Raw genomic sequence first — 16,058 nt, 5'->3', positions numbered from 1 at the left:
CAGTTCCCCACATTACATGACACACAATAAAATGTGGAACGAGATCAAAGGTACTTCTCAAATTGATCTGAAAGATCCACATTCCCATTAAAACACCCACAAACGCTCCTTTTCCATGCTGACCATCGCGGGTAGGCGTGAAACGTTGTTAACGGGAACAACACATTTTAATTTGCAACAAATAACTAATTTAATTAGTTATTGGTTGCAAATGAAGCAATACAGCAATACATTTATTGATATTCCCAAAGTTATGGTCTTGAAATAAAATCCCGAGTCCTCAATGTCCGAGAGTACAAATGCGGTCGAGTCCGAGACGAGACAAAGACCATCAAAAAGTGGTCTTAAGACCGGTCTTGAGTACTAAAACACTCATGAGCAGAAATCTGCATGTAGTTCTCCCACTGATAAAAACAACCAAATTGTTTATTCTGTCTTATTGCCTGTATATTTTGTTACACCTCTGTCTGTCTAATTTGTCCAATAAGATAAATAAATTAAAACTAAATTGGTGTCTGTATAATCCCATTAAGAAATAAAATAATTAAAATAAAATGGTTAATTCATGCAGGAGAAAGAACCAGGACGCTCAGGATGTGGTTAGTGAGGTTGTTTACCAAATTAGATGCTTAAATTGTTTAAAAACTGTGATTTAAAGCCTTCCTCCCTCAGTCAGAGTGAGTGGGCAGATTCACGTTAAAAACGCTGCTTTTTAACCGTTTCAACCTCCAAACAAGTTATGTAAGCGGAAGCCGTTTTTCTGCGCTGACAGCCGCTCGGGCTGCTCAGAACATCAAGCGTCTCTTTCCTCCTCTTGGCATCACTACAGTTAAGATTTGCTCTCAGGTTTCGGAGAGCCGAGATCAGGACTTGAAAGATGTGAAAAATAGTTGCAGGAAGTCACAGAGTCAATGAAGACATCCTGCTGTACAGTTGCTGCAGCTTTCAGGCCTGCAAACCGGTGTGTGAAAATCTGTGTGTGTGTGTGTGTGTGTGTGTGTGTGTGTGTGTGTGTGTGTGTGTGTGTGTGTGTGTGTGTGTGTGTGTGTGTGTGTGTGTATTGGACGTGTGCCTGGACCTCGCAGGTGATGACTCGGTCAGTTCGGATGTGGCAGGAATCAAAGCTGAACCCTGAGGAGTCCCTGCACGCAGCCTCAGTGAAAATAAAACTTGATTAAATGTAATAAAACAATCATGACATCATGCTGAATTAGTCCAGGAAGCTTAAATTTATATTTCTTAGCCGTATGGAGGTCGAACAGTCAAGTTTTATATGTTTTAAGATCGGTTTTCAGTTATTCATTGTTGTGCAGCGACAGTGACCCAGAGGGAATGACGTGCAGCGTCTTATTCGCCTCTGTTTTACTCGTTAAAATGTGATTTCACCACAGAAACACTGGCAGCAAACATCACCTCCTCTCGTAAAGTTTAATTGACAGGAAGCTTGTCTGAAATGTTTTAAATACCCAGATATCCTGACTGAGTCTGAGTGAAAAAAAAAGTGTTGACTAGAAGATGATAGTCTTCGTCCTAACTGGGACAACAGGTGTGAGATAATAAGTGTCGTTCTGGGGAGGACAAACTATACAAATCAAAATGTTCTGTTTCACAATCCGGGTTCTGTTCCAGACGTAAGAAAACCTAATTTAAAATCAATGACATTTATAACTACACTATAATAATAACAACAACAGGGCTCAGGGAAAACTGTTCTTAAACTGGGGTCAATTTTCTGGTTTCTGATTCAACTGGAATGAATCATTTGTCCCATCCTTTTCATGTGTTTATTGGCTCTATCTTTACTAGCCGCCTCTTTTTCAAAATCTGTGGTTGTATCACCCGTGGGAGACGCCCGTTTTAGCATGATGCGCCGACGTTAATGTGTAAACATGCTTGAACCTTGCTTTATTCATGTAAATGTGACCCTTGGTATTGTTCATCCAGACAATGTTTAAACTCCACAAACATGAAATGTGTATATTATGGCTCTAACTAGGTAGAAATGTACACACTGACCAGCAGTGCTGAATTTCTTAATTATTAGGTGCCGGAGCGTGTGAAAAGGTCTACAGGAGTACAAACAGGGAGCACATGATTCTTTAAAGTAGTACTTTTTTCTTTTTTGCAAGTTGCAAGTTGCAAAAGACAACCTAATTTGTAGCTTAGCAGTACTATGAAACCTGCTGGAACACACATAACCACATGCAATCTCAAATTTCTTCTTAGATGCCTTCAGCATGTCAATTTAATGTACTTCTCTTGTTTGAATACAGTCATGTTTGTTCAGGATGCATGTGACTTCAGGTGTTAACCACTGCGGCACAGAGGCGTCACGGCATGACGAAACCTTGAATAACCCAGCAGGGGTGAAAACACCCAGGCCTTGCCGCACCTTGTTCCCACATTCTTACCTTCACATTTGAGGCCCTGCCTGACGAGCCCCCACAGCATCTCCCCACAGTCATCGCAGAAGGCCGGCGCCTTGTAGGAGTGAACATACAGCGTGTGAGGGCGGATCTGGAAGTCCTCGGCTGTGGCGAGAGCTGAAATCAACAAATGCAGAGCAGTCAAACAACAAGCGACGACATGGGACGTTTCCCGTCCCGCAACTGGTTTGGACGACAGGAGGAGATGCGTGGTTACAACCTTAAAGTTTATTGTGTCTTATTTGTTGTCCCTTCTTTTCTTATCTTCAGCTTCAATTTGTCATTAGCACAGCTACTGCTTTGAGGACATTTTCTCAGCTTTGGTTGGATAAAACCATCGCAGCCTTTAGAGATATACCAATCAGATCCATTTTAAAAATGCCTTGATCAGTTTAAGTTGTGATTCCAATCCTGTTGGACTCAAATTAAGTTTTTTAATGTTGAGTATCTGCTGACCCTGAACCCAATCTGGGGAAGACTCATACTACGTCCACACTACTATGTTTTTGTTTTAAAAAGCAGCAGTTTTGCTACGTTAACGCCCACCATCCAGACTAACGGCGAATCCGAACACTTAAAACGGAGAAGTTTGAAACTACTGCTGACCCCGTTTTCGTTTCAAAACTCCAGGGTTATCGATTGGGTCTTATAAGTCATGTGTTTTTGTTTTGGTATTTTTATAAAAATATTTTGTACACTGTGCATGTCGTTTGCATGCTTTGCAGCGACTCCCAGCCTGTTTTCCGCCGCCACAGTGGCTTTATACTCCTGTGTTACCTTCAGGAACAGTTTCACCTCAATGTCGGTCCATGCAAAGAAATATCTGGTGCGGTTTTTCGCCATTGCCATCCATTGCCAGTTTTAAAATGAAACGTAGTGGTGTGGGTGTAGCCTTAGTCTAAAGAAGGCTACTAATTTGTTAAACCAATCCAGTAAGAAAACGTAACATTAATGACAGCTTTCCTTTCACCTCACAAATATTTCGTACAGTGCCTTATAGTTGTTAGTATAAAGCAATTTTATATCTAAAATATTATTATACGTGTCAGTGTGGATCTGTTGTGACAGGATTTTGACTGCCTCTCTTTGTCCTCAGCAGGAACAAAGCACATTCATGTAAATGTATGACAGTGAATTTACATCTCAAAGATCATGTGATATGATCAAAAGCTCCAGATCTGATACCTCGTGATGAACTTTAAGTCTCAGTTTTTAGGCCAACATTAGACGGGTGCTCGAAAAAAAATAAAAATAAGAACATTGGAACATTTGCAATTCCATGACAATCTCTGAAACTCCATCTGCTGATGAAGATCATGTGATATGATCGTGGAACAGCTACTGAGTGAAGAGATTATTTTGTCAACCAATGTGGATGCAGTTTCCAGCCAACAGCACAGCAGCCATTTAGAGACACAGTCCACCTGAGAATAAGTTCCATCGTCTAAACAGAGCAAGGCTGTCAGACAGCTGGCATACCTGGTGCACAATAGGTCACCAAAAACAACAGTGATCCGTGGATCCGCCCTGATCGTTATCCCAATCCGTGCACATTGCCTTAGGACATCCCCAGAGATCATAACTACAGTATCCTGTGATGTTGTTCTCATTTGGTTTGTCCTTTTTGCATCTACATTAAGGCCACTTCTGGGTCACAGAGGAGGAAGCTATTAACATCAGGATAAGACTAAGCGTCTACAGCCATGCCAGCAGCTCTGTGAGGCTGTACTTAGGCACAGCGAGCTTTGAGCTAAATGCTCACAGTTACGATGCTAACATGCTGATGTTTTGCAGATAGCATGTTCTCAATATTTGATTAGCATGTGAGCATGCTAATAAGCAATAAACACAAAGTACAGCTGAGGCTGATGATCTGCAGGTATTTGGTCATAAAGCAAAGTATCACACACATTAAATGTTGACCTGATGATGGCACTAGATGAAAAGTCAGAGGATAATCACAGTTATTATTTACATAATCTTATATTATATTATATACACTATCTTTATTTTAGATATTTTACTCAAAATCAAAAGTGTGAACTCACAGTGGCGCTGGAGGGAATGTCAGGGGATAGTCATTAGGATAAATCATCCGGGGGAATATAAATGTGTGCGATAAATTAAATGAAAATATATCCAATAGTTGTTGTAATATTTTAGATTTACAGATGCCAGACGCTACCCCCTCTGCAGTCTAACCATGATAATTGATCTAAGCCCAGTGAGATGGTTATCTATCCTGTTGACCCCTCTGAGAGGGACAGATGACCTTAACAGCCAGATATGTTCCTGTCCTGCTCAAGCTTGTTAGCCAAAGAATGATCTGTATGCTTCCTCTCAGAATCTGACAAACTCTGGACGTGAAAAATAAATTTCAACCAAAGTAAAATGTAAATGCGCCCGCATTCATCTTGTCCTGTATCTCTGAATGAATCTCCGTTTGTTCACTGCTTTGTCAATAGTGTTTTCAAAAATAAACTTACTTTTATGCCTCTGAGATACAGTTCCTGTCTGGTTATGGTTGTACAAGTGTTAAAACTGCCATTAAAATTGTTACTGCAATATTTGTATTAGCAACATTCAAGAGGTTGTGATTAACAGTTTAGGCGGTTGTAACTGTGAGGCCTGAGGCACCAGAAAGGAAAAGAAAAAACATGTGCCACAATGACTAAAGACCTTATCTAAAGCTTGTTGTTTTTTGTATCTTCAAGTCGAGCATGAGTTGGAAAATGCCTTCACTGTTCTACTAACAGAGGCAGATGTACTAATAAGACGCATACACAAGCTGAGCCCTGCAGAGTCTTGCAGCAGCAGCAGGAGAAGGAGGAAGTGGTTTGAGCCCGGTGCGGTTCGGGCTGCAACTTCGTTTTCTTCCTCCCGTGTAATGTAAACCTGCCGCCGCTCTGCGTCTGGGTGTTCAGCTGTTAAGGTGTCAGTTTTAGTTTTTACAGCCCAACTTGTCAACACAACTCAGGAAATGGCAATCCTATACACAATATTATGGTTAAAGCATGCAGGGTGACCCAGGGCGACACCGCAGAGGAGGAAACAAGATCTGAGGTGACCTCACCGCTCCCACTCAGAGGTGGCTTAACAAGAGAGCTGGAAGACGAGAGGACACGGAGACAAAGCAAACAATACAAAATAAGTATATGAAAAGTTGTTACTGTCTGGAGACTGGAGAGCTCGACACTGCGAATGAGTACAAATAAATAAAAGTTTGATATAAACCAAATAAAGATTATGTGGGCTGTATATCGCTTTATTTATGTATTCATTTTTATCCATGCATCCAAAGGGAAAATGCTGATCGGTCGGTCCACCACTTTGGTTCAAACTGAAACATCTCAACAACTAATGGATGGATTGCCATGACCCTTTGTACAGACATCCGTGTTCCCCAGAGGATGAACCATTAATAACTCGAGTGATCCCCTCACATTTCCTCTAGCGCCACCATGAGGTTGACGGCTGTGGTTCTGAGTGAAATATCTCTATTTCTTATTGTTACTTTTGATCCCAGAAACTTTAACAACTAAAGCACCTAAATCTTGCAGTCAGGTCCAAAATCTCAGACGCTGCCAGACCAGATAAAGATTTCAGAAGATGGTGACCAAATCCAGAGATACTAATTCACAGATATTACAATATTGCTGATGCCCTGCGATGGACTGGCGACCTGTCCCAGGGTGTACCCCGCCTTTCGCCCGATGTCAGCTGGGATTGGCGCCAGGCCCCCTGTACGCAGGATAAGCGGTTGACGATGGATGGATGGAACTATTAACACAAGTTCAACAAATCACTGTGAATTCAGCACAACTTGGAAATGTGACCTGTTATCACCGTTTCTGGCAAAACGTTGTCATTTCCTTTAAAAAAAAAAAAAAAAAAAAAAAAAAAAAGGGCCATGAAAAACAGTATCAATCTTCTTACCAAAGCAGGAGTAAACACATCTACCAAGCAGTTTGCACTTAATCCCACACTTTCATCTGAGAAAACGTCCCAAACATTGTAACTTTCATTGCAATTTTTGGAAAAGCTGCTGCGAAATCAGGCATTTTAGTTCGCAACTATCACAAAAAAGGCACGTGAAATCTTGGAGGGACTGAATAGCGTTGTCATACCATGCTTAAGATACATTTGCTTATCTACAGTATTGAGTTCTACCATTTTAGTATAATTAAAAAATGTTTTGATTTTGGGGCAACATCCCCCTCCTGACCTCCATCATACTCTAGATGGAGATCTGATGCTGGTAGTTTTTGGATTCCTGATATCAGGGTCAGGAGCTAGAAGCAGGAGGTTAATTAGATTCATGAAGAGGATGCAAGGCTGCAGGACTAACTGAATAATTACAACAAAAATAATCAAGAGATTAACTGATAGTAAAAATAAGAGTTTCTTACCAGAGAGTACCACCTCGACCAGGTCGCCTTCGTGGATCTCATCCGCGGAGGTCAGACGCTGCAGGATGTTGTCTGAGTTCAGGTCGTGGCGGAAGAGCAGGATCTTGTCATACATCCCGAAAAATCCACATTCAGGGAACTGAGGAGGAGGAAGATGACGTTAGGGATTCTTGTAAACTGGAGGAGTAAAGTTACTGGTGCTGTTAAAGTCTACTGCTGAGTTTAAAATGTTATTACTTGAGTACAAATGTTCATGAACACATGAAACTAAGCAGAAAAGAGAGAAAGTAGTGGAAAATAACAACAATTGAAGTTCCTGGTATATTTAGAAATCTATCAGGGCAGCACCACACACAAATTCTCTATACAATACATGTCATGTTTATATTGCAGGACAATTTTCTGGTAAATAAACTGAGAAAATGTTTATAGATAAAATACCTCGATAGTGTTTGTTGAACACACCTAAAAAATACCTGAAAAAATATAAGTACTTCTTCACATTGATGCAAAAAAAAAAACATTGATCCATTATTTCCATAAACTGGCCAGATCTCTCCTGTAAAACATCATAAAATTAAGACGCATAAGACGCCAGTCAATAAATGAATGTACTTGAGTTCAGGGCCTTTAGTTAAAAAAAAATTACATTTCAAACATAAAAAAATGTGTTTAATTATTCTATTAGATTACAGATGTTTTTGAGTTTGGCCTGAGGGTAGCACCACATGACTCCTGATTCATTTCAATTTAAAAAGAAAACAGCAGGTGAGCTGCAACCTGCTGACCTTTGACGCCTCTAATGAAATGTCCAGATATCCAGTATGAACAACATTTCTACCGAAAGGATGACTTCATCTCAGTCCAGCGTAACGTTAACCATTACCTAACCTTTTCACATGAGAAACACATGATGTGTGATGAAACACATTCAAAGAAATACCACACTGGGAAACTACCGGCGGCCAGATGCTGCTGAAATATGTTTTACTGTGGAGGCTAAATTATTTTCCACTGCAGGCAACCAACCACCAAAATGTGATTTTCTGGTTAAAACGGCGGATGCTGCTATGGGTTTTTTTTTTCTCCAAAACATGAAGGTTAGCTAGATCCTCTTTGTAAAGAACCTTAAATACCAGGTTCAGGTGTCTTGATTAGATGTAATGCCCTCTCTCTTCCTGCTAATTATAGCAGAATATTGCTATACTGAATATTCTTTTGGTTACATTGAGAAAACTACACACTTGCTTAACTAAGATGCACTTCCAATGAGTGAAGGACACCAGATTACAAGTGTATGAAGTGGGAAATAAACACCTAAAGAGTGTAATTAGCAAGAAATTTGGTACAGGTAGAATTATTCTTTATGCTTTTCATTAAGTTGCTTATTTAAATGTATTGTTATTATTCCAGCTCTCATGGCTGTGCTGTGTTGTTCATTAATTCTGCTGACTGTATCTCCTTTTCATTTCTCCCTCAGTTGTTTTCTTATTGCTGCTGTTCTGCTAGTTGTCACTGTTTTTTTTTGTTTTTGTTTGTTTGTTTTTTCCTCCGCCCCAAGCTTCCCACCCCGTTCTCTTGCAGGTGTTGTCCTTTCTCTGAGCTGTCTGTTTGTGTGGTGTTTGTGCCTCCCATCCCCATTTCTGCCCCCACCTGTCCGGCCCCACGACAAATCAATACATATTTAAATAAATAACAAAACAGACAAAGGAATATATTAATACTCTCTTGTTAAAGTAAAATCTGTTTGGTACAACAAGGTATCCAGCCCATCATACTCTATACCAGGTATAAAAAAAAAATTTAAAAAGAAAGAAAGAAAAGATTTTGCATACGAAATTAAACTGTAAAAAGATGATTGTGAAATGCAACTTAAGCTGCTGCCATTCACCTGTTATTTTACTATATTATTCACCTTTTTGATTGATCATTAACTTTGTTTTTATTTACCTTTTTATTCCTTCCCTGCAACAGTTCTTCATTTTTCTCTAGCACTACAATCAAAAAAAAAGGTCCCAGTTTAACTATTTTCTTGATTAATCGATTAGTTGGTTTGGTTTGGTCTCTAAAATGTCAGGACATAGTGAAAAATGTTTCCCTAAGCCCAAAATGACGGCCTCAAAAGGTCTTGTTTTGTCGACAAGCCAAAGATATTCAGTTTACTGTCACAGAGGAGTAATGAGACCAGAAAATATTCACATTTAAGATCAGAGAACTTCTCAAACCGATTAATGTTTTATTAAAATAGCTGGCGCTTAACAACTAATGTAATTATTTGTGCAGCTCTACTTTTAACCTGGATGTTTTTTGACCTCCAAATGACCTTCAGTTCTCGACAAAACGACATGTGAGAACATAAGTAACCACAGTGTTCGAACACAATTTTTGAATACTTATCTGTTACACTACGTCTACACACACCAGTAGCGTTAAAGGAACATACTAGTCTAAGCTCTCTAACCTTAAAGTCCCCATGAAATCAAAATCAAAGTGTTTTTAAGTGACATGTCTTGCACTGAATAATATTGCTTCCAATGAAAAGCTTTCTCGCTGGAGCAGAGTGAGGTTGACATGGCCCCATTGATAACTGGACAAAAACACAATCTTATTCACTGATTATTCATATTTTCTGGTGAAAATATTTAAAATAATATCTGAAAATCATCGGTTTGATCCTTCAGGGATGTTTCTCTGTGCCCTCATGCCAATGACTCAACCATTACTCAAGAGTAATGTTCTTTCATATCACAGTGAAGGGTGTATGTTGTTATGGTAAAGTGTGTGTTTGAGTTTCAGCAGTCTCTGCAGCCTGCAAACAGGCAGATGGAGCAGCTTCCTGCCCCGAGCGGCTGTGTGTGTTAGCAGGATGTTAGCAGCATGCAGGTAGCATGGATCCTGCAGCGATACACTGACTGCAGGAAACCCAACAGACAGGTTGTGACGAGACAGATGCTGCACGGATAGCATTAAGACGTACCACACACGCACACATACAGAACGTCCATCGTGAATTATGGCTGAGGTCCTGTCACCGACACCCAGCAGTCATTAACCACATGGCTACACACCAACACTCAAAACAAATAGACACTGACAGACGGGAACACAGTGGAGGACAGTCTGATCCCAAAGGAAAGAGAGGGAACAGTGACTCTGATGTTTCATGTTTCTGTACTGGAAGATTTCTCTCACACACTAGGACGAGCTTTGTTGTGCAGACGTGTGATGGTTATCGAACTAAAGCCCACGAATGGATTACATTTACATTTACTCATTTGGCTTTTATCCAAAGCGACTTACATTTGAGGAACATACAAGCATCAACAGAGCATCATATACAGATCTATAACTGACAATACATACTAGTAAGAGCAGCAATAAATACTAGTAAGAGCTCATAGTTCATATTAGGAGGAAATTTCCCCCCCGTAGACTTTTTGTATCTCTTTGTAGTAGTTATGTGTCTCTGTGGTTGTTTTGTGTCTCTGTGTGGCCGTTTTGTGTCTCTTTTTGGTCATTTTGCATATCTATAGTCATTTTGTGTCTCTTTGTGGTCTCTTTGTGGTCATTTTGTGTCTCTTTGTGGTCATTTTGCTTCTTTGTGGTCATTTTGTGTCTCTTTGTGGTCGTTTTGTTTCCCTTTGTAGTTTTGCCTCTCTTTGTGGTTGCTTTGTGTCTTTGTGGTTGTTTTGCCTTTCTGTTGTTTCCTCTAACATGCATACCATCAACCGTCTTATAAATAATTTATTTTATGTATGAAAGAGAAGCTGTTTCTGCTTTATTATTAAACCAGTCTCTTCTGTTGACTAATGAAAAAATAGTTTTTAAAAGTAACAAAGTTCAAATAGTTCTATGTCTGTCCTCTCATTCTGCAGCAGCTATGAAACCATGACAAAGCAGGAACCTGAAAAAAATCCTCCATGCGGACTGAGGTCTGAACCAGTAGTGAAAATACTTCTGGTTCAGCAGCCATGACGAAACATATGGGCTCCGTCCAACCACGTTAGAGCGTCAGCTGCTGCATTCAGCGAGGTGAGCAGAGAAACACACTAAGAGTTCTGCTAATGGACAAGAGTGTGTGTTTAATACACACTGATCCGCTCTTTATGGTTAATCCTCCATTAACCAGGCTTAACCTCCACACACACACACACACACACACACACACACACACACCCTTTCACATTCTCCAACTCTTCTCTGACTCCCTCATCAAACTGAAACCACATTTCTGAAGAAAACACAGTCCAGTTTTGGTTGGCAGGGTCACAAGAGGCTAAAACCTCCAGGCCCTACAGTGAACTTTGACCCTGATGCAGGAGCTGGAGCAGGGAGCCACGTTTCTTCCGGCCATGGGGACTCTATCGGACTCTACTCTCTCTTAATCTGTGCGGCACTCATGCCATTAACAGAGAGACTAAGTGTTTGTGGAGCCCAGTACTCGTGGTTCTGAAAGGGAGGACAGAACCCTCAACATCCGGTCCACGAACACAGAATAACATACTTCCTGCTTCATGAAGTTGTTCAAACATGATTTATACTTCTCACTTGTGTATACTTCTTACAGGTTCATGTTACCAATTCTGGTATGTGATGTAAGAACTTCTTAACAATAAGAAGCTACGAGATGACAGCTGGGTTTGCTCGTTTGCTTTTTATTAAGGACAAAATATAGGCTGCTGTTGACTGTTGCCAATGCCAAAATAACAAACCTGGCTGTCAACATGTCACGGCCCATTGGTCTATGGAGGAAACCCTAGCAGACACAGTTACTTTTCAAGGAATAATATAACATGTCTGGAGGGGCATCCAACACTGCAGCGTGCCGCTTCGAATAATTACCACAAAGCAAATGTACAATGTGATCAGGGCTGCAACTAACAATGCATCTGCTGATCATTTTCTCAATTAATATTTCATCAGGGCTGCACAACTAATCTAATCGCAACTGCATTCACGATGTCGCCCTGTGCAATTACATAACTGCAAAACGGTGCGATTTAATTAAACAAAAAGGTGTGCTATGTGTGGGACACTATAGTCTCTGTTTGCACTGCAGTTGGCTCATTATCCTTACTCACAAAAGATCTGACCAATCAGTGTGTTTAGGAAGTAGAGCGTGTGGCGTGTATGGTCACGTGAGTCTCAGAAGTTTAGACTGGGGGATGCAGAGCTTGTTGGAAGGTGCACACAGGAGGCCACGTGGGAAAATGGAAGATAACAAGCAGGCTAACCTCTGTTATTTTGTGTAAGTACATGTAAGTACGTCGATAGAAATGGCTCATTCTAAGGTAATAAAAACATAACAGTTCATTAAGTGAAGTCTTTATATACCACTGAAAACATAGTTTTGTATATAATATTGTATTTCTGTCTAGAGGTCGGCCGATTAATCGGTCGGACGATTAATCGGCCGATTTTTGGCATTTTTAACATAATCGGCATCGGCCAATATCCAAGTATATCAAGCCGATTATTAGGCAGGCGCATCTGTGGGCAGCCTAGTGTTGTCGTGGAACACGTGTTTGACGCGCGCTGCCGCTAGAGTCATTTTCCAGCCGAGTGAGCAGCAGACCTCATCCAGTGCCTAAGGAGCTAACGGTAAGGATTCAATTCTTATTACTCCTTTATATTTAATTAAAAACTTTTGATATGTTAATGCCAACTTCGAGAAAAAACCTGAATAAGACACATGACATTCGACTAATTTGGATCGTAGTTGAAGTTGCATTATCACAGAAGAGTTGCTATCATGTCACAATTAGTAAGCAATAATTTTGCAATTACAGAGTGAATCTGAGACTTTTATTTGTTCTGTTTGTGTGTCTTAAATTTGAGAGGGTTGTCACTCAATGCAGAGAAATAAGTAATAAAAAAGAGACCAACGCACTATAGGCTAGTAACAGACTGGCTTTGATTTGCTAACGGGTAGCTACAGACAGACCCGGTGCTAATACGGCACTGGAACCTTAACGACCGTTATCTACCGCACCGAATATCAACGCGGATTTCTGTGCTTCAGTTCGGTGCAAATAGAGGTTAAAAACCAAGCAAATATCGGCCAAATATCGGCCAAAATAAATCGGCAGCATTAATCGACCATCGGCCGACCCGGATTTCAAAAGATCGGTATCGGCATCGGCGTGAAAAAAACCATATCGGTCAACCTCTATTTCTGTCATTAGATCCTCCTCTAAATATTACACAGTGCACCTTTAAAACGACTTTCTCCAAATCGTGCAGCCCTAATTTTTTATATCAGAGTTGTTGGTGATGTCTTTAAATGGCTTGTTTTGTTCAACCATAGGTACAAAACCTAAAGATATTCAGTTTACTACCAACAAAAATCAACTGAGGAGCAGTAAGTGGGAAATGTTTGATATTTTGCATGAACAATTATTTAAATGAGTAATCAGTTCTCAAAATAGTAGCAGATTAATGTTTTACACTCATCGTTTTGAAATTATCTCGCTATAAATTTAGTTACTCTGTGATGCAGCACGTCTGCTCTTTTCCCCTGAAAGTTCTTAGTCTTATATTAATAAGACTATATTCTCACTTTAGCTTAATCAGAGGGTTCTGCTATAATATCTTGTTGGAAACATTGAATAAATGCATTATTAATTTATATTTTATATGAGACAACTTAATAATTTCCTGGGAAAACTTACAGCTTTAAGATATACATGATTTGAAGTAATTGGTATCATTATTTAGTATCAAATTAAGAACATAGATCTCATTTATTTTAATATAGACTGACAAACAGCAACTTATCGTTTCATTCTTTCTCACACATCCGTTTATAAAAACACTAGAGCGGAGACTGATAAAACGGCCGTTGTCTTCCGCTGCAGGAAGCTAAAAGCCTTTCAGCTCCAATAAAACTCTTCAACTCTTTTATCGTACGCGTGCAATTAGCCTGCAGGGACGACGCTAAAAGGGACTGATGGGAAATATGAAGGTAAACAGCAGCGTGGTCGTTTTCCCTGCATCCGCTCTCTCTGTCACCTCGCTCAGGAAACAACAGGAAGCAGCGCTGAGTGGGTCAAGGTTGTCAGTGTGTGGGAGTTTCCTATATCCACTTGTTAAAGGCTGAAATCAGGCCTGAATGCTACAAATGGAAAAAAACACACGTCTGAATCAATAAAGAAAAGTGAGTCTTTTACTAACTGTGAGGTTTTGTTTGTTTTTACACTAAAAGGTAGACTTATTTGTCACATTACAACAGGTTGTACAGTGAAATTGAGTCTGTACACAAAGTACAGCTGAGACTGATGGGAATGTCTTTGGTTTTGCAGGATTTTAGTCAAAAATCTGCGGATCAACAAAAGTTCCCACAATTCATCCTCTGGGGACCATTAATGTCTGTACACAATGTCATGCCTTTTCCACTGGACGGTACCACCTCAACACGCGGCTCCCAGAAGAAACCTCGTGAACGGTCAACACCAAAGGAATCCTAAACTAAAAACAAACTGAGCACCTACACTGAGCTAACGTTAGCAACAGCAGCTCGGCTGTAAATGCACCCAGAGATGTTTTAAAAGAAGACACGATACAACTCTAGAAAGAAAGCCCGTAACGGCAAAGACGGTGGTTATCCCGCCCTCCCACTAGAAAGCCAATTTGCTGTTTTAACAGCTGGGCCGGTAAACATATTAAGCTAATCGTGTGGTTCCTCTGACGTGCTACCGTGCGCAGTAGAAGAATAACCGGTTGGGAAAAACGCTATTTAAACCTGATTTTGGGGCAAAGTCATCAAACTTTTTCAGTGTTTTTTCAGATTTAACTGCTGATTCTACACATGTAGTTTTTATGTCTCGTGACCAGTCACCTTCTGGAATCGCCTCAGCTTGCTTGAAACATCGATGGAGGTGATACCAAAAAAGTACCAGGGGTTATATTTCAGTCTAGATCAAGATTACTAAAAGGGACAAAGATGCCCTTAAAATCAAGCCACACAGGGAAGTGAACCACAAACCAGGTGGGTGCTTTGCTCTTCCTGTGGACCAACAGAGGGAGAAGACAAGAGTTTACATCCTGAGTGTTACAGCGTCACTATCAGGATAACACACACTGAATAAATCACTGCCCTGCACACACACACACACACACACACACACACGCTTTCTGTCACAGTGCTTCCTCCTCAGATACCTCAGTGTAAGTGTGTGTGTGTGTGTGTGTGTGTGTGTGTGTGTGTGTGTGTGTGTGTGTGTGTGCGCGTTAAAGTGACCTCAGTGTTTCCTCTGGATTCATTCAGCAGCAACACGAACACCAAAAAACAATCACCCCAAAGCCACAGAAACTAAAAGCTGAGAGTCAAAGAGGCTGTGATTTATGAGATGGGACCACGCTGGTTTGAGCTGTTTCAGTAATGAAGTTCAAAACAGCAGGAAATATCCTGCTTATCCAACAATGGACCCCAAAACCATGTTAACAGATTTACTAGATGTACATGCAGAACTACAGAGACAGCATGATCACTACGGAACAAAATAAAAACACCTGTTTTCCTTTAAGATCTCTCTACTATAATAAAAGTACTGGTTCAACTGTCAGTTGAACCAGTAACTGGGATGCAAAACAAGGAACCAAAACTGAAAACGCATACGCTGCACAAAAACCACAAAGGAAGAAACAAACTGCTCTGCAAACTCCAGCTGAGGGAAGGACACATCCACCCTGTTTTACTGAGAAATGAAATCGTTTGGAGATTCCCGGCAGGTGTGACACTTAACTGAGGAAAAATTAGGTTAAAGTTAAAGAAAAACTTTGCCAATGTAGTTACTAGTCAATGATCAGTCTACATGAGGTAATAATGTTTCTCTACACAGATAAAGATCATTCTCTTTCTTAAAGAGACTTGTGGAGTTCAGTGTTTCACAAAATTTGTCTTGAGGACTTTCTTCCTAAAATAAAACTTTTGTGAAGCCGATTCTTCTGCATGTAACAAAAGGTGCATGCACAGGGCTGCATTGCACTACTAGCAATAAAACTATACTTTTTATATTTTAGTATTTCACTCATCTTTATCAAAACCTAATGATAGATTAACCTGTGGGAAAGCCTGAAATACACCAGGAGAGACTCACAGAGAACAAAATCTGCTTTGAAGAGCCGCATTATTTTGTATTTAGCCTCAAGATCTGACTTTTCTTAAATGTTAAAAAAAAACTGCAAGAGCAAGGGTTTTATATTAGAGAAAACTTTATTGTTG

At 40.2% G+C, this 16,058-nt stretch overlaps 1 protein-coding gene across 1 annotated transcript in view; it reads right to left on the bottom strand.

Moving 5' to 3' along the window:
- Positions 1-16,058, bottom strand: part of LOC119908693 (serine/threonine-protein kinase D3-like) — a 50,305-nt gene that overhangs the window by 20,810 nt on the left and 13,437 nt on the right. The window contains exons 3-4 of the mRNA XM_038726526.1: positions 6,836-6,974; positions 2,412-2,543 (exon numbers count right to left, since the gene is read on the bottom strand). Of these exons, the coding sequence (XP_038582454.1) occupies positions 2,412-2,543; positions 6,836-6,974 (271 nt within the window). The remainder of the gene's footprint in view (positions 1-2,411; positions 2,544-6,835; positions 6,975-16,058) is intronic.

Source organism: Micropterus salmoides, unplaced genomic scaffold (genome assembly GCF_014851395.1).
Source record: "Micropterus salmoides isolate LMB-PRFRI ecotype aquatic unplaced genomic scaffold, ASM1485139v1 Ms_hic_scaffold_18, whole genome shotgun sequence".
Taxonomy (NCBI): domain Eukaryota; kingdom Metazoa; phylum Chordata; class Actinopteri; order Centrarchiformes; family Centrarchidae; genus Micropterus; species Micropterus salmoides.
The sequence above is the reverse complement of the archived record's forward strand: the minus strand, read 5'-3'. Positions and strand labels throughout refer to the sequence as shown.